The 23953-nt window shown below is 42.4% G+C and overlaps 1 protein-coding gene across 1 annotated transcript; it reads right to left on the minus strand.

The window, feature by feature from the left end:
• Positions 1 to 1976: 1976 nt before the first annotated feature.
• LOC115898754 (sperm protein associated with the nucleus on the X chromosome N2-like) lies at positions 1977 to 10893 on the minus strand. Its single transcript, XM_030934606.1, has 3 exons — positions 10819 to 10893; positions 2057 to 2480; positions 1977 to 2017 (listed from the first exon to the last, which is right to left on the minus strand). Exons 1-3 carry the CDS (start codon positions 10891 to 10893, stop codon positions 1977 to 1979), a joined length of 540 nt encoding a protein of 179 aa, XP_030790466.1.
• Between the last annotated feature and the right edge of the window lie 13060 nt (positions 10894 to 23953).

Raw genomic sequence — 23953 nt, forward strand, 5'->3', positions numbered from 1 at the left:
GTATCTCGGTAGATCATGTGCACCCCTCCACAGCCCCGCTGATTACTGGGATGGGAAATTTCCCTCTGGCTAGAGGTGGTTTAAATGCTCCCTTCTCAGGTGGGAGTCAGCTAAGTTTGGACTGGTTTTGCTTTCTCCTGTAAGAGACAGCGCTGAGTTCTGTGTCTCACAACTGCTGTGCTCTTGCCCTTCCAGCTTCCAGAGATGCTCTTTACAGCACACTGCCACTGCCTAGGGTAGGGAAGGGGTGGGCTCAGCGATTTCATACTGTTTTTTCTGACTCTTCAGCGCCTCTTTCAGTGATACAACCAGGTACTATGACAGTTCCCCTGATTTGGGTTCCTATGGAGGTGTTTCGTTCTGTGTGGATAGTTGTTAAATTTGTGTCCTTGCGAGGGGGCTGATCTGTGCGGCCTTCTATTCTGCTTTTCTTGCTCCACCTCTCTCACCTTATCTTTTTTTTTCCCCTGAAACGCCTAGGGCCAAAGAGTGTTATCCTTTCTTACCATCCTAATATGAAAAGTTATTTAATGTCTCGTGCTGGATGGAAATATTAGTTTTCAATGAGAAATACTTTCAATTGTACATATCAAAGAGTAAGAAAAAAAGCATTTGGATTTTTTGTTTTTACCTCGTGGTCCAACGACTTCAAAGAATATTCTTTTATTCCAAAGATGGTATTTGGGGTATTTTTTTCTGGAAATCAGTGCTAGGTATTTAGGGATTTGGTTGGAGAAAAGAAAACTGGTTTTTGTCTATTGATATTTAGTATGTTTTCCTTTTTCATGTTATCAATGACAATGTTATGACTTAGTAAACAACAATTACAAATAACTAAAATTGTAATTGCTCCTGCATTTTTATTTATCTCCCTCATGTATCCTGAGAAGACCTTCTTTTTTCACCTAATTATCTCTCCAACATCCCCTGAACTCTCAACAGGTAGGCAGTATATGAAGGTCAATTCAAAGACAGAAACTAAAACCCCTTCGACAAGTGACTCCATGCTGAAGGCCTGTGGTCTCTTTTCCTGCTAACCGATGTGTATCCACCAAGCAGTTTTCTTTTTCACTATAAATATTATACTGTTTGACATTTTAAAAAGCATTGTAATCAAAATCTATAGTCTTAATTAAATGATGAATTTCAGGAAATTATAATGCAAAATGGAAGTGTTATAAAGCTGATAATAGACACATTCTCCTAAAAATGATCTCACTACATCACACCTAACCCTTCCCACCACCTTGCAGTTCTCATTCCATGGAAAAAAGCTCCTTATACTTAGAGTGTCTTACTTTCCTTTTCCCAAGTGATGGCCATTTTGAATATTCACACTTTGCAGATATCAACACATTTCTAAGGCATACTTATCTTGATTAAAGACTGTTGAGGTCATTAAAACAGTAACATAGATATTTCAGATGCATTGAACATTTTGTTTTAGAATGGGCTTTTCAATCACTTCATTATAAGCAATGCTTTCCTGCTGTTTATTTACTCCTACATCTACTGTCTTCTTTTGTATTGTGCTTTGTATTTCACAGAACATTTACTCTTAATAAAGCATAGATTTCTAACCTTGGAAAATATAAAATGGAAAGGGGATGGGAATACCGTTGATATGTACATTCAGCAGAACAATGTGCTGCCGGGCACAGTTGCATGAACATATACACATCTCCACTTTCTGTTAGATAAAATTTTAAGCAGAAAATTTTCTTTAGGAATCAGTTATCCCCCAGGACTTATGTACAATGTCTGGCTAACTGTCAACCTGTGGGTCTGTCCACCAACCCTACAGGACCTCATATCCCTCCCTTCTCAAATGCCTACTTCTTCCCTTCCCTTCCTCCCTCCCCACCATCAGAAAACAGGCAGAGATATACACAGCCATCAACTTCTCAAACTTGGTTTTATTGTAATCATTGCCATTGTTGGTGAGGATTTGTTCAATTTGGTTTCTCCATGTTTGACTAGTCCTCCTCACCCTCCTGTGACGATCCTTCAGATAAGTCTGGGTCTTCATCCTCCTGTGAATATCCTTCATATAAGCCTAGGTCTTCATACTCTTGTGAAAATCCTTCAGGTAAGTCTAGGTCTTCATCCTCCTCTGAAGATCCTTCAGCTGAGTCTAGGTCTTCATCCTCATCGGAAGATCTTTCAGATAAGTCTAGGTCTTCGTCCTCTTGTTCAGATCCTTCAGATAAACCTAGGTCTTCATCCTCCTCTGAAGATCCTTCAGATGAGTCTAGGTCTTCATCCTCCTCTGAAGATCCTTCAGATGATTCTAGGCCTTCGTCCTCCTCCTCTTGGACTGGATTGATGGAGTTCTCTCGGGACTGATCATTCTCCAGTTGATTTGAATTTATTTTCGTAACCTTCCTGTAGGAAAACACTAATACTGTTGAATATTCTGATGTTTTCATCTTTTTCAAACTCGGTTCAGGGGCTAAGTCCCTGTTTGGTGTCTCCTGTATCTGTTAAGAAAACAGGGAGAGGCCAGAAAGACATTATTTTGGGTGAATAGGATAGAGACTGGATAGCAAGGGGGGCTTTATGAGAAGGAATGCAGGTTGAGGAAGGGGTTTGTGCCAGAGAAGAACAAGGTGGAATCATAGGGTAGGGATCTATGGGGAAGAAGAAAAGGAGCATGGGTAGGGTCACCTGTTAGTCCAAACTGTACCATTTTGTAAGCTCCCTGCTATTTTGCAGACCTTGGTCAAAGTGAAACATTCCATGGGGGTTCAGGCCGGGAGAAACATCCTGCTTAACCACCTGACCACAAGGAGGACAAAGGCTCAGCTAAAGAAACATCCCTATCATATCTTGCTTGGCAAAGTTCTAAGGAACACCACAATGATATTCCACCAGAAAAAGGGCCAAACCACCTGATCATAAGAACATCTTATCAATATCCTGCCAGGCAGCAAGCCGTACTGCCCAGATCCCTCCCACTCATACCTGTAAGGACCTCAGGCTGTAAGCAGCGGTGGGATCTGGCATGAAGCTGGTCCCCCGTTTCCACAGGTGTCTGCAATATTCCTGTGCTGTTGTTTGAGCTGCCCCCTCTCCATGTGCCTCTCTGTGTGTCTTTCTTTCATCTCCACCTTCTCTTCAAAACCTAACATTTTGGTGTCAAAACCTGGAATGGTGATTGGGTTCTAATGGGTAAGTTTTCTTTTGCAACTGGGAAAGCAGCAAGCAGCACAAACCAGACTGGGGCCTGCTTCCAGATCCTGAGTGATCTCCCTGTTCCTAGTCCGGTTCCCCTTATTCTCTAGTCTTCTCCAGACCTGGGATAACCTCCAGATATTGATCAAACTCTCCACCTTTTTTTCCCCCTTCTTTCCCCTTTCTGGGAAGCTGCAACAAGGATCACCCCTATTGCTGGACATCACATCCAACACTGGGCTTCAATTAGTGAATGAGTCTCCCTCTTCCTCTTTTCTGGATTCCTCTCTATTTCTGCCAGTTCTCCAAAAAAAATCAAGTGCTGGGTGAGAGGTCTCCCCAGTCACCAGGTGACCGCAGCCTCCCTTCTCAGGGGACAGCCTCAGAACGTTTGCCACTCTGGCCCCTCTGGCCTCTGGGGAGCATAAATAGTACGGGGCTGCCCCGACTCTCCAGGTCCCTTCTTCCAGGTGGAATCGAGTACTTACTTTCCTCTGGGGTATTCACTTCTCTCTGGAGTACTCGCTTCCCCCTGGGGTATTCACTGCCTTCCAGGGTACTCACTGTCCTCAGGGGTATTCACTCCCATCCAGAGTATACACTCCCTTCTTCCATAAAACAGAACATTCAACTTCCAAATTCAACATAATCTAAAAAACTTTCTCCAACACAATGGTAAATAATCTGAAGTGCTTTGCTTATCTCTCTTCACAGCTCACTCTCCCTCTCTGCCAATCTTGTTCACCTTTTCAAATCTTCCTCCTCAAGGAGAAACCCCCCAAAATGCCTCCTCCTCTGGACAAGTCTTCCTCCTCTGAATTTCAACTTGGCCAACACACCCTTTCCTCTGCCTCCTGCCCACTATCATTCCCTCCACCTTCTCCTTGGATCCAGCTCCTCTACCCCCCTTACTGTAGCCCTCCATCCCCCTTCCTTCTCCACCTCAAACCAGGTCTCATGCCCAACCCTCTTTTGCCGAAAACCGGCCACCTGTCCAAAGGTCTTCCAAAGTCCTTCCCTTGCAGGAGGTCACGAGGGCTGAAGGCATAATCTGAATTCAAGTTCCCTTCTCTCTAGCTGACGTCTCCCATAGTGAAAAGAGACTTAGCTCCTCTTCAATGGATCCTACTTCCTTCCACAGGGAATTTCTGTACTTCTCTAAATCTTATGGCCTTACCTGCCATGACATATATGTCATCTTCTCCTCTACCCTCACCTTGGAGGACAGGGAACACATCTTTATTGGCACCCAGGCCCATGAGAACACCCTCCACCAACAAGATGCTCCTCATAACCCAATAGGAACCCTAGCTGTCCCCAGAACTGACCCCAATTGGAATTTTCAGGCAATATCCATAGACAGACAGAAAGCAGGCCATATGATATCATGCCTTCTAGCTGGCATAAATAAAGTCACCCCTGCTCTTTTCCTCTCCCACCTTTCAAAGGTCACAACTAAATATACCACCTTAAGCCCTAATAACAATAAGGGCAAAATCGACCTCCATTTACAATTTATCTCCCAGTCAGCCCCAGACATTTGAAAAAAACTTTAAAAACTGGGGGATGGCCCTCAAACCTCCCAAAGAGACTTAATCAAAGTGGCCTTTAAGGTCTTTAAGAATAGAGAGGAGGAACTAAAAACCCCAAACCTAAAAAAGGACCAGGCTAAATACCACATGCTGATAGCTGCCACTCAACAGGGTTCCCAAGGCATACAGAATTCCTCAACTTGGCAACGGTCAACTCCAGGAGCCTGTTGTAAGTGCATCCAACATGGACACTGGGAAAAAGCCTGGCCTAATCCCAGGACACGCTGGAAACCTTGACCCATCTGTGGTATCAAGTAACACTGGAAGTCAGACTGTGCTCAGTGAAACTCTTCATCCTGCTTCACCACCTGTACCTGAAGTCTGATGGGGCCTGGAGTCCACCGCCCCCACTGCCATCACCACCACAGAACCCAGGGTAATGCTATCAGTCTCTGGTAAACCCATATCTTTCCTATTGGATACTCAATAGGACAACTAGTTACTCAGTTTTACCAGAATATTCTGGACCCTTTTTCAGTTCTTCCATCTCTATTGTGAGAATCAATAGAATTGCCTCTAGGCACAAACAGACTGGTCCTTTAATTAATTAATTAATTAATTAATATTGAGACAGAGTTTCACTCTGTCGCCCAGGCTGGAGTGCAGTGGTGCGATCTCCGCTCACTGCTAACTCTGCCTCCCAGGTTCACGCCATTCTCCTGCCTCAGCCTCCCAAGTAGCTGGGACTGCAGGCACCCGCCACCATGCCTGGCTAATTTTTTTTTTTTTTTTGTATTTTTAGTAGAGATGGGGTTTCACCGTGTTAGCCAGAATGGTCTCGATCTCCTGACGTCATGATCTGCCCACCTCGGCCTCCCAAAGTGCTGGGATTACAGGTGTGAGCCACCACACCCAGCCCCCAGACTGGTCCTTTATTATACAACCTATTCAACAACCCCCTTCACCCACTGTTTTCCTGGTTATCCCTCAGTCCCCTACACGTATCTGGGGGTGGGACGTATTAAGTCAATCCCAGGTCTCCATGCAATGTGGCTCCTACAATTCTACCCCTTTTATTTTACTCTGACACCCAAATGCTTCCCTCTTCCCCTACTCATCTTCATTATCTACCCTGTTACCTTCTGTTAATTCTGAAGTTTGGAATGTTTCTAAACCCACAATAGCCACACATCACATCCCAGTTAAAATAACTCTTCCAAACCCCTCCATTTTCCTTCATCAGTCTTAACATATCCTTAAACCAGCCTTGCTCAGGGGCCTATAACCTATTCTCTGTAAATTTTACAAGCTCAAATTCTCAAGCCTGTCAACTCTCACCACAACACCCCTTTTCTGGCTTTCCAAAAGACAGACAAGACTTACTCCTTTGTCCAGGATCTCCAAGTTGTTAACCAGGCAGTGGTACCAATCCATCTGGTGGTCTGCAACCCATATACTCTACTCTCCCATATTCCTACATCTACCACACACTCCTCTGTGTTGGAGCTAAAAGATGCCTATTTCACTATTCCCTTAAACCCAGCTTACCCAAGTCTCTTTGTTTTAACTTAGTCAAATCCTAGTACTCACATGTCCACCCAACTAACATGGATTATACTCCCACAGGGGTTCCAGGATAGCCCCCACCTATTCAGACAGGCCCTCATCAAGGACCTAGCTGAACTTCCTCTTTTTCCTAGTGCCCCCCTCCGATACGTCAATGACCTCCTTCTCTGTAGCCCCTTCCTTAACCTGTCCATTCAACACACCACTCAGGTTTTAAACTTCCTCCATAATTGAGGATATTGGGCCTAACCCACAAAATCTCAGGTAGCACAAACATGGATTTGTCCTAACCCCTAATTCTGGAACCATCCCAACCCAATGAAAGGAGCTAATTTGGGACATGCCCCTTCCCCACACAAAAAAAGGACCTCCCCTCCTTCTTGGGCCTTGTGGGATACTTCTGGCTGTGAATTCCCAACATTGACTTGCTCGCCAAGGTGCTCTACATAGCCTCTCATGGGCTCATCCTAAAACCCCCAAACCCAACTTACCCCATCAATTCCCACAAAAACAAAACAAAACTGAACTACACTAAAAAATGCCCTTTTAATTGTCCTGGCACTGGGACTGCCCAATCCCAAGGCCTGTACTTTGTATATATATTCCGACCAAGGCCTTGCTCTTGGACTACTCTGCCAAACATATGGCGACGTCACGCAAGCCATTGCACATCTCTCAAAACAACTGAACTCTGTCATCCAAGGCTGGTCACTCTGACTAAAAGTCTCGGGTGTGACCACATCGCTGGCCTGAGAGGCACGGAAACTCCCTCTCTACCAACACATTACTATTCTATCTTCCCATTACCTACAGGACCCCACAAACCATCAATTTCTTCTATCCCTCCCACCATCCCGCTTTCAGCAGGTACATGCCTTATTCATAGGTAACCGTCTAATCACCTTCCAGAGATATAAAACTCTCAACTCGGCCACCCTCCTTCCTGTAAACACTTCCGACTCTAAGCTCTCTCTCTCCTGTCTGGACCTCTTAAGACTCCCTCTCCTCCCCCTTCCAGCACATTTCAGCTGCCCATTTGCAGGGAACACACACACGGTTAATTTATGGAAGCTCTTTTAGGTAGCCATGTCCAGCAGCTGGCTATGTCATCATTGCTGAAAATAAACTCCTAGAATCCAGTGCTCTCCCACCCCATGCTACCTCTTAACAGGCAAAGCTAGTTGCCTTAATCAGGGCCCTCACCCTAGCGAAGGCAAAGAGGGTCAACATTTACACCAATTCCAAATACACTCTCATGCCTTAATCTGGCAGGAACAGGGTTTCCTAACTGCAAAAGGAACCCCCATAAGAAATGGCAAACTTACACATAAGCTGCTGGATGGATAAACTACCTCTGATGGCCACCATTATCCATTGCAAGGGGCGCCGAAAGTTTAAAGACGCCATACTCAAGAAAAACCTTTCAACAAATTCTGCAGCCTGGCAGGCAGCCTTTAAAACCCCATCGTTATTGCTCATTTTCCCCAGCATACACCCTGTATATACCCAGGAGGATCAAACCCCACTTGCCCCAGCTGGTGTCATTCAGGAAAAAATGGTTCGATCTCAATGATAAAAGTGTCTTGCCCAAGTTGAAAAAACCTTCTGTACTTTTATATGTGCACAACCATTTCCATGCTGGTTACTGCCCCTACTCGAGCTTTTAAAAACTTATATATATTCTTCCACCATACCTGCCCATCTCAAAAAATATTACTAAGGCATGTTCCCTTTGCACTCTAACTTCCCCTCAGGAAGCTATCAAACCACCTCCATCCAACACGCAAGGCCTGAGGACACTTACCAGGGCAAGACTAGCAAGTCAACATCACTCACATGCCCCCCATAAAATGATTCCTATACCTTCTGACAATAGGCGATACATTCTCTGGATGGATAAAAGCTTTTCCTACCACCACCAAAAGGCACACACCATTGCTTCTATTCTCTCCACCCATATTATCCACCAGTTTAAACTCCCCTCTTGCATCCAGTCAGACAGTGGGCCAATTTGTTTCACAGTTTAACCAACAGCTGATAAAGGCTCTAAACATTAAATGGGCTTTGCATATTCCTTACCACCCGGAATCTTCAGGAAAAATTTTATTAAAAACAACTAACCAAACTCTCCCTAAAGGTTAAAATGGCCTGGACTTCACTTCTCCCACTGTTCCTCATGCGTTTATGAGTCATTTCCCAAAAGCCCCTCAGCTTAAGCCCATTTAAACTCATGTACAAATGCCCCTTTATCCTCCAGAATCTCCCTGTATTTTCTCCCCCTTCTATATGGAATACTTGGCCGGCGTTACACCTCACCCAACATCTAATAAGACAGTATGCAAATGCTTACTGACCCAGCCTAAACGTCCATCCTGAAAACACTCCTCCCTGTCCCTATAACCAGGGGACTGGGTCTGAATCACAGATTCCTCCTCCTCCCCTCTCCAACCTAAGTGGATGAGTCCTCACCAGGTTATCCTAACTACTATGACTGAGGCAAAGCTAACATCTTTTCCACACAGAATGCACCATTGCAAACTAAAAAGAGCACCAGATCCACATGTAGAAATTTGTTCCCCCCCAAATTATTCTCCTTCCCTCACAGGACCAACCTCACTGTACTTAACAAGAATTCCAGAAGTTGCCAATACAAAATGCCCTAGTCCATAACACTCTCCGTTGCCAATTTCCAATATTTTACCTCCTACTTTATTTCAGATCTTTCCTGGTTTCCCTTCCCCATGTCCCTGAATAGTCCTGCCAATTTCTCACCCTAATGCAGGAGGTATGACTGCAGGGCACCTTCCAAGCTGTCAACTCCTACTCAAATCTCCTCTTTCTCCTTTGTCCTCTTTGTCTGTGGGATATTCTAAGTGCCCACCCTGAATGTCTAACAATTGAGCCCCCTTCATCAGCCTCACACATTGCCCGTTAAATCACTCACACTTCCCTTTTACTTCCAACTGTTAAACTTGTTTATCCACACAAATCCAGTAGTTCACAGCCCTTCCTGTCAACCTGGCCACATAAACCTGGTCCAAAATAAACCTGCATCTCACCCAATTGACCAATTCATTCCCCAAACCTGTTTATAATCTTGCTCGGCTAAACACCTTTCCCCCCAATCCATCAAATCCACCCACACAGTCACACACAGGGCTGTCACCCTCCTACGCCTCATAGCCTCTTAACTAAACATGATACAAGTCGGATTCCATAAAACACCTCTTACTAACCCCTCCCACACCTCTTACCAACCCCTCCCCTCTCCCCCGGAGCCACTCTTCGTGTATCCAACCCAAGGGCACTCCCTGGAAAACATGCACAAACAATTCCCTCAACTGCAACCTGTATCCTTCTGCCCTGTCGGGACCACAGTGGCTATTAGTTACAAAAACCCATTTCCCCCTCTCTCTCCAAAACCAAACAGCCTTCACCTCCTCCACCAGCACCATTTCCTATCAGGCCCTCAGAGGGGCTACCCTTGCTGGCAGCTATTCAACTTGGAAAAATATAAAAGTTAAAACAAAGGGTTTGTGCAGAATTCAACCCCCACCTTCTCATGGCTTGCCACCATAACCTACAACTTTTGTTAAACCGCCATAACCTACAACTTTTTTGCTAATCTAAACATTAACATTTTGCCTAACAAGCAGACCATCCAGGTTCTTTTAGTAGCTTCTGTCTCATCTTCCTCCACACACACTAAGCAGGCTCTACATCTCATTCTAGTGTTAAAAGAACTAAACATCTCTGCTGCACTCAACACTGAGATAGCAGGTGGCCCCTTTCCTAGGGCTGTTAATCTTTCTCCTCCTGATACTACAGTTGGCCCATGTATACTCACCTTCATGTCCCGCTTTATCTCCCGAAGGATAAACTCCCTTGTCCAGGCAGCCACCCAGCAACACATTGATACCATCCTTCTCCTCTGCCAAGTCCAGTACCAGTGCCTCCAGGAAAACAACTCTGAAGTCCAACACCCACTGCTTCAAAACCCAAACCCTGATTACAGCTCCCCTATTCAGCGGGAAGCAGCCAGATACTCAACAACGCCCTTCTTCCTTTTATACTAAAGTAGAAGGCAAGAATGCGAGTCCAAACCACCATTTAGTAAGCCCCCTGCTATTTTGCAGACCTTGGTCAAAGTGAAACATTCCATGGGGGTTCGGGCCGGGAGAAAAATCTTGCCTACTCATTGTAACACAAGGTGGACAAAGGCCCAACTAAAGAAACTTTCCTATCGTATCTTGCTGGGCAAAGTTCCAAGAAACACCACAATGACATCCCACTGGAAAAAGGGCCAAACAGCCTGATCATAAAACCATCTTATCAATATCCTGCCAGGCAGGAAGCCATACTGCCCAGGCCCCTCCCACCCATACCTACAAGCACCCCAGCCGGTAAGCAGCGGTGGGCTCTGGCATTAAGCGGGCCCCCCGCTGCCACAGGTGTCTGCCATATTCCTGTGTTGCTGTTCGAGCCACCCCCTCTCAGTGTCTCTTTCTTTCACCCTCTCCTTCCCTTCAAAACCTAACAGTCTTACCTCATCATTTTTGTTGTTGGATTCACAGGAGCGCTTTCTCTTCTCCCCGTTGGTGCTTGAAGTTGACTGTCCCATGATTGGGGTTGGTTGTAGAATGTCTCTAGTAGGCTCTTGTAGAGTCCAGACTTCCACAGCTATATTGAAGCTTCCCAGGAGGATGTCCCAGAGCTCTTGCCCTCCCTATATATACCCTCCTGGTGACAAGGCAAAGCCACGCCCTTGAGCTTTGTTTGATCATACAGGCAGCATCCCAGCCAATGGCAGTCCTAGGGTGGCTTTGGCATCACAAAGCACCACTGCAGCCCACTCCCTGGGCTTGCGGGGGAGGGGAAAGGGGTGTAGAGGAAATCAAATGCTGTTGTTTTTTCAGCATCCCCTGAAGATGATGCATCCCAAATGGATCTGCTGCCCCTCCTCATTTCTCCATGTTTAATGTTCATGGCTCACATGGAAGCGAGAGGATGGTTCCTTCAAGCCCTTCCCCACAGCCATTCCTATTAAGTGATTCATTCTTTTGTCTTCCAGCCCTCACCATGCCCTAGTATTTTAGATGTCTCACCGCAAATCCCTCCAAGCTAGTGTGGCTACATTTAGTTGTTAGTTATTAATTGCTAGTTACATTTAATTATTAATTAATAATAATAATTAATTATCCCATTTCCCTCATATAGTTCCTTCATATGCACCTTGAAGACCATTTACTTTTAGGCTATTGCCGGGCAAATTTCAACCCATGTTCTTTTGCGCAATGTCCATGTAGAATCTGAAACAATGGCCTTCAGTCTGTCAGAACTTTAGTGAATAAACATTCTTTCCCGTGTATTCTAGTCTTGTTTCAAATGAGGGGTATATGTTCATAGTAAATGTAGTCTCCCAACATGAATTCTGCCAGTATGTGGGTGGGGGAAGGAGTGGATATTCAAGTGCTGGAAGTTGTTCTTAGTATTTACATGCAGGATACTACAATCTGAAACCAACATGTGCACCAGTGTGGGCATAGTTAAGCCTTGTACGGGCGATTGTGTCCAGTGCAAAAAAAAAAAAAAAAAAAAAAAAAAAAAAAAATGCATTCAGATTGGAAGGGAGAAGTAAAAGTGTCTTTTGTCAAAGACTACCTGAGAGTATATGTAGAAGAGTCAATCTAAAAAAATGCTTCTACAATAATTCAGGTTAGCAACATTGCAGAGTGAGAGATCAACATGTAAATCAATTGTATGTTTATATATTAGAAGTTATATATTAGAAATTTATATATTAGAAGAGACAGTGTTTCAGCCAATGGTAGTCCTAGGGCGGACTGGAAGTTAATTTCAACAACTGAAAGTTGAAACTAAGAACAATTGCAATTTAAAATATTACTAAAAATAGTGACGCTCAGAGACAAATCTGAACAAAGATGTAAGTGACTTGTACACTGAAAACTACAAAAAAATTGCAAAGATAAATTAATGACATAGAAAAATTAAAATGTATTCTTTGATTTTTGGTTAGATGATTAATATTGTAAGATGGCAGTTATTTCCAAATTCATCTATAGTTTCAACTTAATTCTAACCAAAATTCTAAAATAGCTTTTTAATAGAAATTGAGAAGATAATTACAACATTCATATGGAAATGTAATGTGCCTAGAATACCCAAAAGACAAGTGTTGAATCTTAAAAAGCTCTGGATTGTATCAATGTCAGTGTTCTAGTTTTGATAGTGTAGTGTGGTAGTGTACTGAAGAGTGTACTATTGGGAGAGACTGGTTGAAAGGTACATAAGGACTCCATGTACATATCCTTGAAACTTCTTATGAACTTATAATTGTTTAAAAATAAAAAGCTAAAGATGTTTTAAAAGACAATCAGAGAGAGGGCCAAATATACAGAAGGCATGGCCCTAGCTTCCTCCCACAGGTTGACACTTGTCTCATCCTGTATAGGAAATAACAAAACTTGATAATGGAAAATAAATTTAAAAAACCAAACACAAGAGAAACAGACCCTGGAATTTTGTTTCAGTGTTCATCAAGGCCACATATCTTTACTTCATACACCATAAAATCAAGAGAGGCCTAGCAAAATACCCTGCTGACCTCCAGGCACAACCAATTTATTGCATTTCCATGACGGTCATCTAAACACAAACGAACCAAAAGAAGATTGGTATTAACGTACATAATTTTTTTAGTGAACCTCAGATGTTTTCTAGAGTTCAACTGTTCCATGTATTAAATGCGCACAAGCTAACTTCTAACAATTTTTTGTACTCTTGTCTGCAATTAACAGTGAGAATAACACCCTGTCATGTCATGTTATAGAAAAAACAAAACAAAGCAAAACACCAAAAGGCCACATCAAACAGAGTAGGTCAGAAACTGATTATAATTGCTGAAAATAATAGCTTTCAATTACCTTATTACCTTTTAAAATTGTTTTCTGAATTTGTTTACCAAAAAATGTTTTGATGAGTATATCACTATCCAAGGAAAATTAATCCAAATGTTAGGAAAACATTTAGTGCATATTTCTTTTGGCAGATTACAACTGACTTTATAAAATAATTCCTATTTATCCTATTGAAAACCTTAGTGATTATGTTTTCAACCAAAATGAATAACAAAAAAGTAAAAGTCATCAGTGTACAATGAGTTCATTGTATTGAACTTTTTATTTCTGATGTGTTCAGTTTTCAAGAGTATTCTTCTTTATCATATCAGGTTGTGGAACATACTCGAAGTGACTCTCCCATGTCACACTGTAAATCAGAGATGCAACCAGGAGAAGAAGCAGGGGAGTCCTGGGCACCCTTTTACTTCTTGTTTTTGGGCCTTTGTACAAGTGATATTATAAACTGACACTACTTTAGTTATAATAATAACCCTCAGCTACATTTTTATAAATTTTTTCACACTTTTTAGCTGTCTAAGGCAGGTTTAAACACCACATAAAGTACCAGATATAGGATAGGATCTGCTTGGGATTTGCCCCAATCTGTGGCCACAAAGAGCAAGCAATTAGAGGCCAACCATATATTTTCCTCTGGAGCACAGATGGGTGAGGAGCAATCAACAAGAAAGAGCTGAGTATGGAAGAGGGATACAACTTGCTACTGGCTTTGCATGTGACTGAATGAGTGGCTTTGAAAAATAGCAGCACCATTACCTCCACTGCAACTACTACTACCTCTACACTACTACTATTACTACAAGCAACAGATTCCATACACCAAGAACCTACTATATGCCAGGCTCTGTTCTAAGCATATGGTTTCAAAGTCAAATAGGAGACAGATGGTGCATCCAAAATGGAGTAATTTGACAAATATTTATCTACAAAGGAACCATTTACAAACAGGTGGATGCAGGTAGACCACCAGAGATAGTGCTTGTTGCAGCTGCCATCACTACAGACCCAGAGGAATGACAGCAGGGAGGAAGTGGTTACTAGAACCAGAAATGATCAATAGTCATGAGGAAATAGCTATCTTGAGAAGAACAGTGACCACTAACGAGATTTATCCAGCCTGAGGTGAGTCACAGGGATAGAGCCAGGAGAATAAGTCCACAGCCCTCACTCTCCTTCCTTCCTTCCACCTCTGACTCTCCTTCCCCAGTGGACATCAGAGTCCAGGAGCCCATTGAGAGAATCCTTTCTAAATAGCCTCCCAGGACAGAGCAGGTGAAGAAGGGTGGTGAGTGAATCTGGAAAAGCAGAGGGAAGATGTTTAGCCGAGGTGCAATACTCACAACAGTCCCAGGAGGTAGATATCATCACAGGGGTCTGATTTACTGGAGAGGAAATTGAGCCCCAGGGAAGCTCAGTAACTGAGTAATTGTAAAACAGTGTTCAAACCTAGTTCAGTATGCCCTAAATCTCATATTCTTTCTGGGACTCTGGGTAAATTGCATACCTTCCGTAGGCTTCAGATCCCTCAGCTGTAGAATGAGTAAATTGGAACAACCAATGTCATTTAAAAAGAAATATGCTATGATTCTGTAATCCTCACCTTTAAAGATACTATCATTCCTTTAAACTTTAGACAATATTATGATTCAAGCCAACCAGACTTACAACTCCACAGTGTAAAACTATGTGTGGTGGGCCTGTACTACCTTGAACTACCGTGGTTCCTCCTTCTGATTCTGTCTGGGAGAATATGAGTGTGGTGGGGCTATCCTGCCTTGAACTACCATGGTTCTTCCTTCCGATTCTATTACCACTGGGAAAATACTAGCACCTGAGAACAAAGCTGTTGGTTTAAGATGGGGTATTAGCCCAGAAATAGGATTCTTTAGACAGAAATAAGCTACAAAACAAAGACCAGCAAGTCTCTCAGCAACTCTAAGGAGGGACCATATTCTATCTCAAGCACTGGGATAGTCATAGGGATATAAAGACCGTAGTCTGCTTTCTGTGCTCTTTGAAGAAAATTGTTCTACATGCCAACCCAAAACTATATTCCATATCGGGTATATTGTAAAAGTATTCTGAAGTAATCTCCAGCCTGACAGAAAATAAAACTGACTCCTGAAAATCAAACATTTTGAGTAGACAGAAATTATCTACAGTGCTCAACATTTTAACTTTTTGTCTTTTTAATTTTTATTTTTAATTTTTGTGAGTACATAGTAGGTGCATGTATTTATGGGGTACATGAGGTGTTTTGATACATGCATGCAATAAAGAATAATCCCGACATGAATTTATCCTTTATGTTACAAACAAACGAATAATATTCTTTTGGTTATTTTGAAATGTACAATTAAGTTACTATTGGCTGCAGTCACTCTGTCGTGTTATCAAATAGTATGTCTTACTCACTCTTTCTATTTTTTATCCTCATAAATTTCTCCACCTTTTCCCCAACCCCTAAATACAGATTGCATCTTCTGGTCACCATCCTACTACTCTCTATGTACATTAGCTCAATTGTTTTGTTATTTAGATCCCCCAAATAAGTGCCAACATGTGATGCTTGTCTTTCTGTGCCTGGCTTGTTTCACTAAGCCTAATGATCTCCAGTCCCATCCATGTGGTTGCAAATGACAGGATCTCATTCTTTTTATGGCTGAATAGTACTCCACTGTGTATATGTACCCCATTTTTTCTTCATTTATCTATTGGTGGACATTTAGATTGCTTCCAACTCTTAGCTATTGTGAACAGTGCTGCAACAAACATGAGAGTACAGATATGTTTTCAACATAATGAATTCCTTTCTTTTTGATATATACCCAACAGTAGGTGTGTTGGATCACATGGTAGCTCTATTTAGGTTTCTGAGGAACCTTCAAACTATGGTTGTATTAACTTATATTCCCACCAACAGTGTAGAAGAGTTGTATTTTCTCAACATCCTCGCCAGCATTGTTATTGCCTGTCTTTTGAATAAAAAACATTTTAAATGAGGTGACATGATATCTCATTGTACTTTATATTTGCATTTCCCTGATGATCAATGATGTTGCGCACCTTTTCATACTCCTGTTTGCTCTTGTTATATCTTCCTTTGAGAAATGTTTATTCAAATTTTTTGCCCATTTTTTGATAAGATTATTAGAGTTTTTTTTTTTTTTTTTTTCTCATAGAGTTGCTTGAACTCTTTCTATATTTTGGTTAATAATCCCTTGTCATGTGGTTTGTTTGCAAATACTTTCTCCCATCCTGTGGGTTGATTCTTCACTTTATTAATAGTGCTCTTGCCCTTCCAGCTTCCAGAGATGCTCTTTACAGCACACTGCCACTGCCTAGGGTAGGGAAGGGGTGGGCTCAGCGATTTCAGACTGTTTTTTCTGACTCTTCAGCGCCTCTTTCAGTGATACAACCAGGTACTATGACAGTTCCCTTGATTTGGGTTCGTATGGAGGTGTTTCGTTCTGTGTGGATAGTTGTTAAATTTGTGTCCTTGCGAGGGGGCTGATCTGTGCGGCCTTCTATTCTGCTTTTCTTGCTCCACCTCTCTCACCTTATCTTTTTTTTCCCCTGAAATGCCTAGGGCCAAAGAGTGTTATCCTTTCTTACCATCCTAATATGAAAAATTATTTAATGTCTTGTGCTGGATGGAAATATTAGTTTTCAATGAGAAATACTTTCAACTGTACATATCAAAGAGTAAGAAAAAAAGCATTTGGATTTTTTGTTTTTACCTCGTGGTCCAATGACTTGAGAGAATATTCTTTTATTCCAAAGATGGTATTTGGGGTATTTTTTTCTGGAAATCAGTGCTAGTTATTTAAGTATTTGGATGGAGAAAAGGAAACGGGTTTTTGTCTATTGATATTTAGTATATTTTATTTTTTCATATTATCAATGACAATGTTAAGACTTAGCAAACAACAGTTATGAATAACTAAAATTGTAATTGCGCCTGTATTTTTATTTAACTCCCTCATGTATACTGAGAAGATCTTGCTGTTTTACCTAATTATCTCTCCAACATCCTCTGAACTCTCAACAGATAGGCACTATCTGAAAGTCATCTCAAAGACAGAAACTAAAACCCCATCCACAGGTGACTCCATGCTGAATCCCTAAAGTGCCTCGTCCCGCAAACCAATGTGTATCCACCAAGCAGTTTTCTTTTTCACTATAAACATTATGCTGTTTGACCTTTAAAAAAAAATGCTGTCATCAAAGTCTATAGCCTTAATTAAATGATGAATTTCAGGAAATTATAATGCCCAACGGGAGTGTTATAAAGCTGATAATAGAAACACTGGTCTAAAAATGATCTCACCACATCACACCTAACCCTTCTCACCACCTTGCAGTTCACATTCCATGAAAAAAGCTCCTTATACTTAGCATGTTTTACTTTCCTTTTCTCAACTCATGACAATTTTGTGTATTCACACTTTGCAGATACCAACATGTTTCTAAAGCATACTTACCTTGATTAAAGACTGGTGAGGTAATTATTACCACAGTAGCATAAATACTTAGGATCCATTGACAATTTTGTTTTAGAATGGGCTTTTCAATCATTTCATTATAAGCAACACTTTCTTGCTGTTTATTTAATTCTGTATCTGCTGTCTTCTTTTGTATTGTGCTTTGTATTTTACAGAACATTTACCCTTTAAAAAGCATGTATTTCTAACCTGGGAAAATATAGGATGGAAAGGGGATGGAAATACCTTTGACATGTACATTCACCAGAACAATGTGCTGCTGGGTACAGTTGCATGAACGTATACACATCTCCACTTCCAACAGCCATTCTGTTTCTACCATGGAGGACACAATCCATCTCTCACCTGTGAGTCATCACATTGCCTCCGAAGCCCTTTCTGTTCAATGGGAACCAAAAGCTAATATCTGCAAAAGCTTGAAGGATGCCTTAGAGGTGACTTTGGTTACCACATTCTCTGCTGGGGGGACTCTAGGTGGAGGAGAAAAATAGAGGCAGAGAGGTTTCTAGGTTTCCAAAAAATGGCCTAGAATTAGCAAAGTTTCCACCTTGCTAAACTTGGCAATGGAAATGAAACTTAGCCACTGGCAATAATAGAGTAAAATATGATTTTCACTAATAATGTTTTGTTTCAGCAAGTGTTTGCAGTTAAATTTATTTTATCATTACATAAGAAGATGCTTACATTTGCCTAGATGAATCTTATCAGTATGAAAAAATGTGGGTGCTTTTCTAAATAACTAGGATTAGAAACAGCAATACCATCCCATGTGGTCACCAATTAGAGTCATGAATACACCTGTATCATATTAATGGACATTCAGCTGCACTTTTAAGCAGAATGCATTCTTCCAGGCCCTGCATTTAATTTCCATACCAGAGGAAGCATTTGGGAAAGGCAGAATTATTTGAGTGCATTCCCAGTTGAAACCTGTAAACATCTACTGAACTTCTTTCTGTGCCAGCCACTGAACTGTGAGGAACGCTGAGATGAGTCAGATGTGGATTCCAGGTGGAAAATAAGATGAGATATGGCATGACCAAGGGACTGCATTTTAAGGAAGGTATAGTATGTCTTTGAGGCTCAAAGAAGGACAGATCTCAGAAGACAGATTGGGTCTATGGAGGAAGTTGTATCTGGAAGGACTTTTATGGATGGAGAGCTCTTCTTTAGTGGTGTAGAAGGAAGCTGTTCAAGAAGCAACAGCACGGGGGAAGGGGGTGTGGGGCAGGTTGACTCCTCTCTGCACCATCATAGCCCTGCCCATGTCACACGTACATCACTCCTCCACCCTCATGTGCTCACTGCTCAGTCTCTGTCTCAGCACTGTGACCTCCATGTGAGTAGAATCCACCATGTTCTCATCTCCTTAGCCCCATTTCTAACATAAAATAACGTGGCAATTTGACAATCAAGAGAGTCATCAATATTTGTTCAACTGATGGATGTATAGGTGAAAGTGAGTGGCCCCAGGCCAGGCACACTTAGGAAGTGGAAGAGCTGGAAACCAGACCAAAGTATGACTAACTCCAAATCCTGGGATTTAAAACACTATGTGGTGAGAGCCCCTGAGAAGCAGAGCAAATACTAGAAGAGAGAAGTTATGAAGCATCACCTCTTCCCACCACGTGGAATAGAAATCATGAACATCGCACCTGATCATCACTCACTGTTTGCTTTATTATGGATTGGAGAAAGGTGCTGTCTTAATTATGGGGGAAGCAGAAGGCATCCTGAGACAGCCAAGTGTTCACATCCCCCCCATATCTGTGCTGTACGGTTCAAATGGAGCAATTGCCTGGGTTAAGACGCATAATACCTGTAACAAAGGGAAAGTCAGGATGATGCATTGACGTCCACAGAACTAGGCTCGAGTCCCAGCAGGGCCACTTGCTACCTATGTAACTTGAGGCATATTCACTAACTCTCAGCCTGTTTCCTCAGGAAATAATGCCAGCGGTGTGCTGTGAAGAGTCACCGTGGTGAATAACAAGAGCCAGTGAAGAAGTGCCTGTGACCTACACGTGCTGTCCATGTCAGGTCCAGTTACTCAAACAGATGTGTACGTCCTTTCCCAACCAAACTCAAGGCAGAGGAGTGCAAGGGAGCTCCTCAGGCAGGAGTTGCAATGGGGAGTGTGCACTCGCCAATAGCTTGGTGTTTGTTATGACTTAACATGGAGTGGAGTCTATATAATGATTCAATCAAGGTTAGCGTGGTGCCTGAATGTGCCACTGGGAAAGTGAGGACTTGGTCATAAGATTGGATTTTGCACGTGAATGTTGTAGGTGAGGTAGAGTGTGGGTTCTCTGCAGTACACATTTTTCCGATCTGTCAGGGTCCATGCCATTGCAGGTGTTCAATATTTTTGCAGTCCCCCTAGCTTATAGGACGTGCATCTGCACTCAGACAAGCATGGGACTGAGTTCGGGAGCACCACACACTGAGTTTCCAAAGAACCCTCTTGATTCACGAACTAGGGGATGGCTTAAGGGAGATGACTATAAGCACCAAGACCACAGAGCCCTCCAGAAGGACCAGGGCTAGACTCTGCTCCACACCGCAGCCGCTTCCTCCCAAGCTGTCCCAAGAGTGCTGTGACACTGCACAAACTGAGTTCTTCCTAGTCATCATGATAGCAAATTGGGCTGACTTATGGAGGCTCCCTTTGTGCCAGGAGCTTTAAAGGCATGAATCTCCTTGAAATTCCCAATAGCTCCACGAAGTGAAGGAAGCACTGTGATCATCCCCATTTCACAGATGATAAAAGAGACTCACAAGGTAAAGAGATCAAAGTTTTTGAGTCCTTCCCACAGATCCTCCTGGGAGTACCCATCATTCAGAGGGGTACCTGCTAGGGGTACCCAACTACCACTGGGCAAATAGCCCCACCCTCCTACACATCCACAAAGAAAAGAGGCTTAACTGGCTTACAGTTCCACAGGCTGTACAGGCAGCATGGCTAGGGGTGGTGGTGGTGGTGGGGGGGGTGTCAGTAAACTTTCAATCATGGCATAAGGCAAAGGGGAAGCAGGCACATCTTACATGGCCAGAGCAGCAGAAAGTGAGAGGGTGCAAGTGCTACAAACTTTGAAACAACAAGATCTCATGGCAACTCACTCACTGTCACAAGAACTGCACCTAATTGGAAGTCCACCAGCATGATCCGTTCACCTCCCTCCAGGTCCCAACTCCATCGATGGGGATAAAAATTTGACATGAGATTTGGGCAGGGACACAGACCCAAACCAAATCACTAATCAGCAGGGAAATGCAAAGTAAAACCACAGTGAGATACCACCTTACTCCTCTAAGAACAGACATTATTTAAAAGTCAAAAAACAATAGATGATGTGGATATGAAGTATAGGAAACACACGCTGCTGGTGGGAATGTACATTTGTTCAACCTCTATGGAATCCAGTATGGAGATTTCCTTAAAAACTAAAATAAATCTATTCTTCAATACAGCAGTCCCACTACTGGATATCTACCCAAAGGAAAAGAAGTCATTATATAAAAAAGACACTTGCATATGTATGTTTATAGCACCCCAATTCTCAATTGCAAAGGTGTGGAATCAACCTAATTACCCATTGACTAATGTGTGCATAAAGAAAATGTGGTACATGTACACCATGGAATACTACTCAGTTATAAAAAGAAATAAAATAATATCTATTGTAGAAACTTGGATATAGCTGTAGGCTATTATTCTAGGTGAAGTAACTCAGGAGTGGAAAACCAAGAACTGTATATTCTCACTTATAAATGAGAGCTAAGCTATGACTATGCAAAGGCATACAGATTGATATAATGGACTTTAGAGACTTAGAAGCAGGAAGCTCAGGAGGGCTAGGGATTAAGAAAAAAAAAACTACATAATAAATACAATGTACACTACTTGGGTGATAGGTGCACTAAAATCTCAGAATTCACCACTATGTAATTCATCCATGTGATGAGAAACATTTGTACCCCCAAAGCTATTGAAAAATGTATTTATTTAAAATAAGGCTGAGGGTCAAAACACACTAGCTAAAGACAGCAGAAAATCAGAGTCCTGGGACAAGGATGCTAAAGAATCAGGAAATCAGGACACCGTGTCACACTGGGTTGGTGAAAGTTATGACCCTTGTCTTTTGCCAAAGTGATTAACAGCAAAATCAAGTACATATGGGCTCTGTGTGCTTGTATTTTGGGCCTTTAAGGAAGCTGGGAAGGGAGAGGCTACATCCAATTCAGAGGCCAGTCTTGGCAGGAAGAGGCAATTGGAAGAGGGAGTGGACATGGGCAGCTTAGAGGAGAGAAGAGCCCTTATGACCTGCAGAAAGAAAAGAGGAAGGCACAGGATGCCCGTTTAGGCTGAGAGGCAGCCCTGGGGCTGAGCAGTTGGTAGGACTATCTGCAGCTCCCGGGTAAATGCTGATTCAAGAGTAGGTGTTTCCGTTTTGAGCCACAAATGTAGGGAATAGTAGAAGGAACAACAGGGTCAGCGCCTAATCCATTCATGTAGTGTCCCATTTGGAGCACTTTCAAGTGAGGAGTATCATGCAGTGTTCTTACATTTGGCTATGAGCCACCAGGCTATAGATAGATAGGTTCTACACTGAAATAAACAACTAAAAGATGAATAAAGTACTTCTGGTAACAAATACTTTTTATGATTTTATCATTGCAACAAATGTTTGAACAAATGACTTTCATACATCCTCCTGATGATAAATATTATGTGTGATTTTAATAGCACACAAGGCTGCCATTATCATTTTAATAAAGGATTTAACTTTCAAAGAGGCTAACATAAAAAGCACATTAAGTGTACCCTCAGCTAAGATGGTGTCTTACACAATTCCAGGTGCTATAATAAAACACCTTACAGTGGAAATAAACAGAAATGTATTTCAATTATTTATAAATAACAGAAATTTATTTCTCACATTTCTGGAGACAGGGAAGTCCAAGATCAAAGGATCCGCAGATTTTGTGTTTTTTGTGGGCTCTTTGCTGGAAAGATGACACCTCGTCACTGAGTCCCCACATGGTAAAAGAGGGCAAGGGGCTGCCTAGTTCCCTAGAACCCTTTATTAGGGTACTTAGTCCATTTAGGAGGGCAGAGTCCTCATGGCTTAATCATCTCCTAAAGGCCCCACCTCTTAAAACATTTGCATTGGGGATTAAGTATCCACATGAATTTTGGAGAGACAGAAACCTTCAGGCCATAGTGGAAGTTGATTATTTATTCCAACTTCTTTTTTTTTTTTTTTGTGACAGAGTCTCGCTGTGTCGCCCAGGCTAGAGTGCAGTGGCGTGATCTCGGCTCACTGCAAGCTCTGCCTCCTGGGTTCACACCATTCTCCTGCCTCAGCCTCCTGAATAGCTGGGACTACAGGCGCCCGCCACCATGCCCGGCTAATTTTTTGTAGTTTTAGTAGAGACGGGGTTTCACCGTGTTAGCCAGGATGGTCTCGATCTCCTGATCTCGTGATCAGCCCGCCTCAGCCTCCTAAAGTGCTGGGATTACAGACGTGAGCCACAGCGCCTAGCCCCAACTTCCTATTTTCTTAGCAGAACCTAGGAGCCCCAGAACTTTGCGGCATAGAAGCCATAGAGTTTATTTACTCCAGAGGTAACATATCTGAGATATGGCCTACAGATGGGTTTTCCTGGGATTTTCTTTTGCCTGCATGACGATCTTTTAAAACGAGGCAGATATTTTTTAAAATGGGATTTCACATGGAAAGCTAAATTTCTGACTTTTTCAGAAAAATCATATGACATGTCAACACAGAGCTTTCAGGTCAAAATTCAGCTGCAGCCAAGTGATTGTGAGCACTTTAGGTGGGCTTCAGTCTGAGTTACCCCCAGCCCCACCAATTCCTTCCATCCCTCAGAGAGGCAGAACACTAATTGCCATTTATCAATGTGCTTCTACGCCTACCTGTTCTTATACACATCATATGGCACTAATTTCTGTTGCCTGTCTGATCTCTATAGGCCTTGGTATTGTAATTGTGCTTTTCATCCAGTTTCTTCCTTTTCTAGATAAGAACATGGCAGCTGAGATGGAGATGAAAGGCATCACTCACATTTACACAGCTGCTTTGAGGTAGATGGGATGTGAACTTTTGTCCCCAACTTCTAGTTTAACTCCCTTGCAGCAGCATTCAATCTTCCTTTCTTTCTGATGAATGTTTTGTAAACATTTCATCCTGCTTAATTTATTCTGAAATGATCA

This window comes from Rhinopithecus roxellana, chromosome 7 (assembly GCF_007565055.1).
Source record: "Rhinopithecus roxellana isolate Shanxi Qingling chromosome 7, ASM756505v1, whole genome shotgun sequence".
NCBI classification, from domain to species: domain Eukaryota; kingdom Metazoa; phylum Chordata; class Mammalia; order Primates; family Cercopithecidae; genus Rhinopithecus; species Rhinopithecus roxellana.

Excerpts from the sequence above, each read along its gene's own strand:
- LOC115898754 (XM_030934606.1), bottom strand. The coding sequence starts at position 10,893 with ATGGGACAGTCAACTTCAAGCACCAACGGGGAGAAGAGAAAGCGCTCC. Across the intron at positions 2,481-10,818 it reads CCAACAACAAAAATGATGAG|ATACAGGAGACACCAAACAG; the intron begins GTAAGACTGTTA and ends TTTTCTTAACAG. Across the intron at positions 2,018-2,056 it reads ACAAGAGTATGAAGACCTAG|ACTTATCTGAAGGATCGTCA; the intron begins GCTTATATGAAG and ends ATGAAGACCCAG.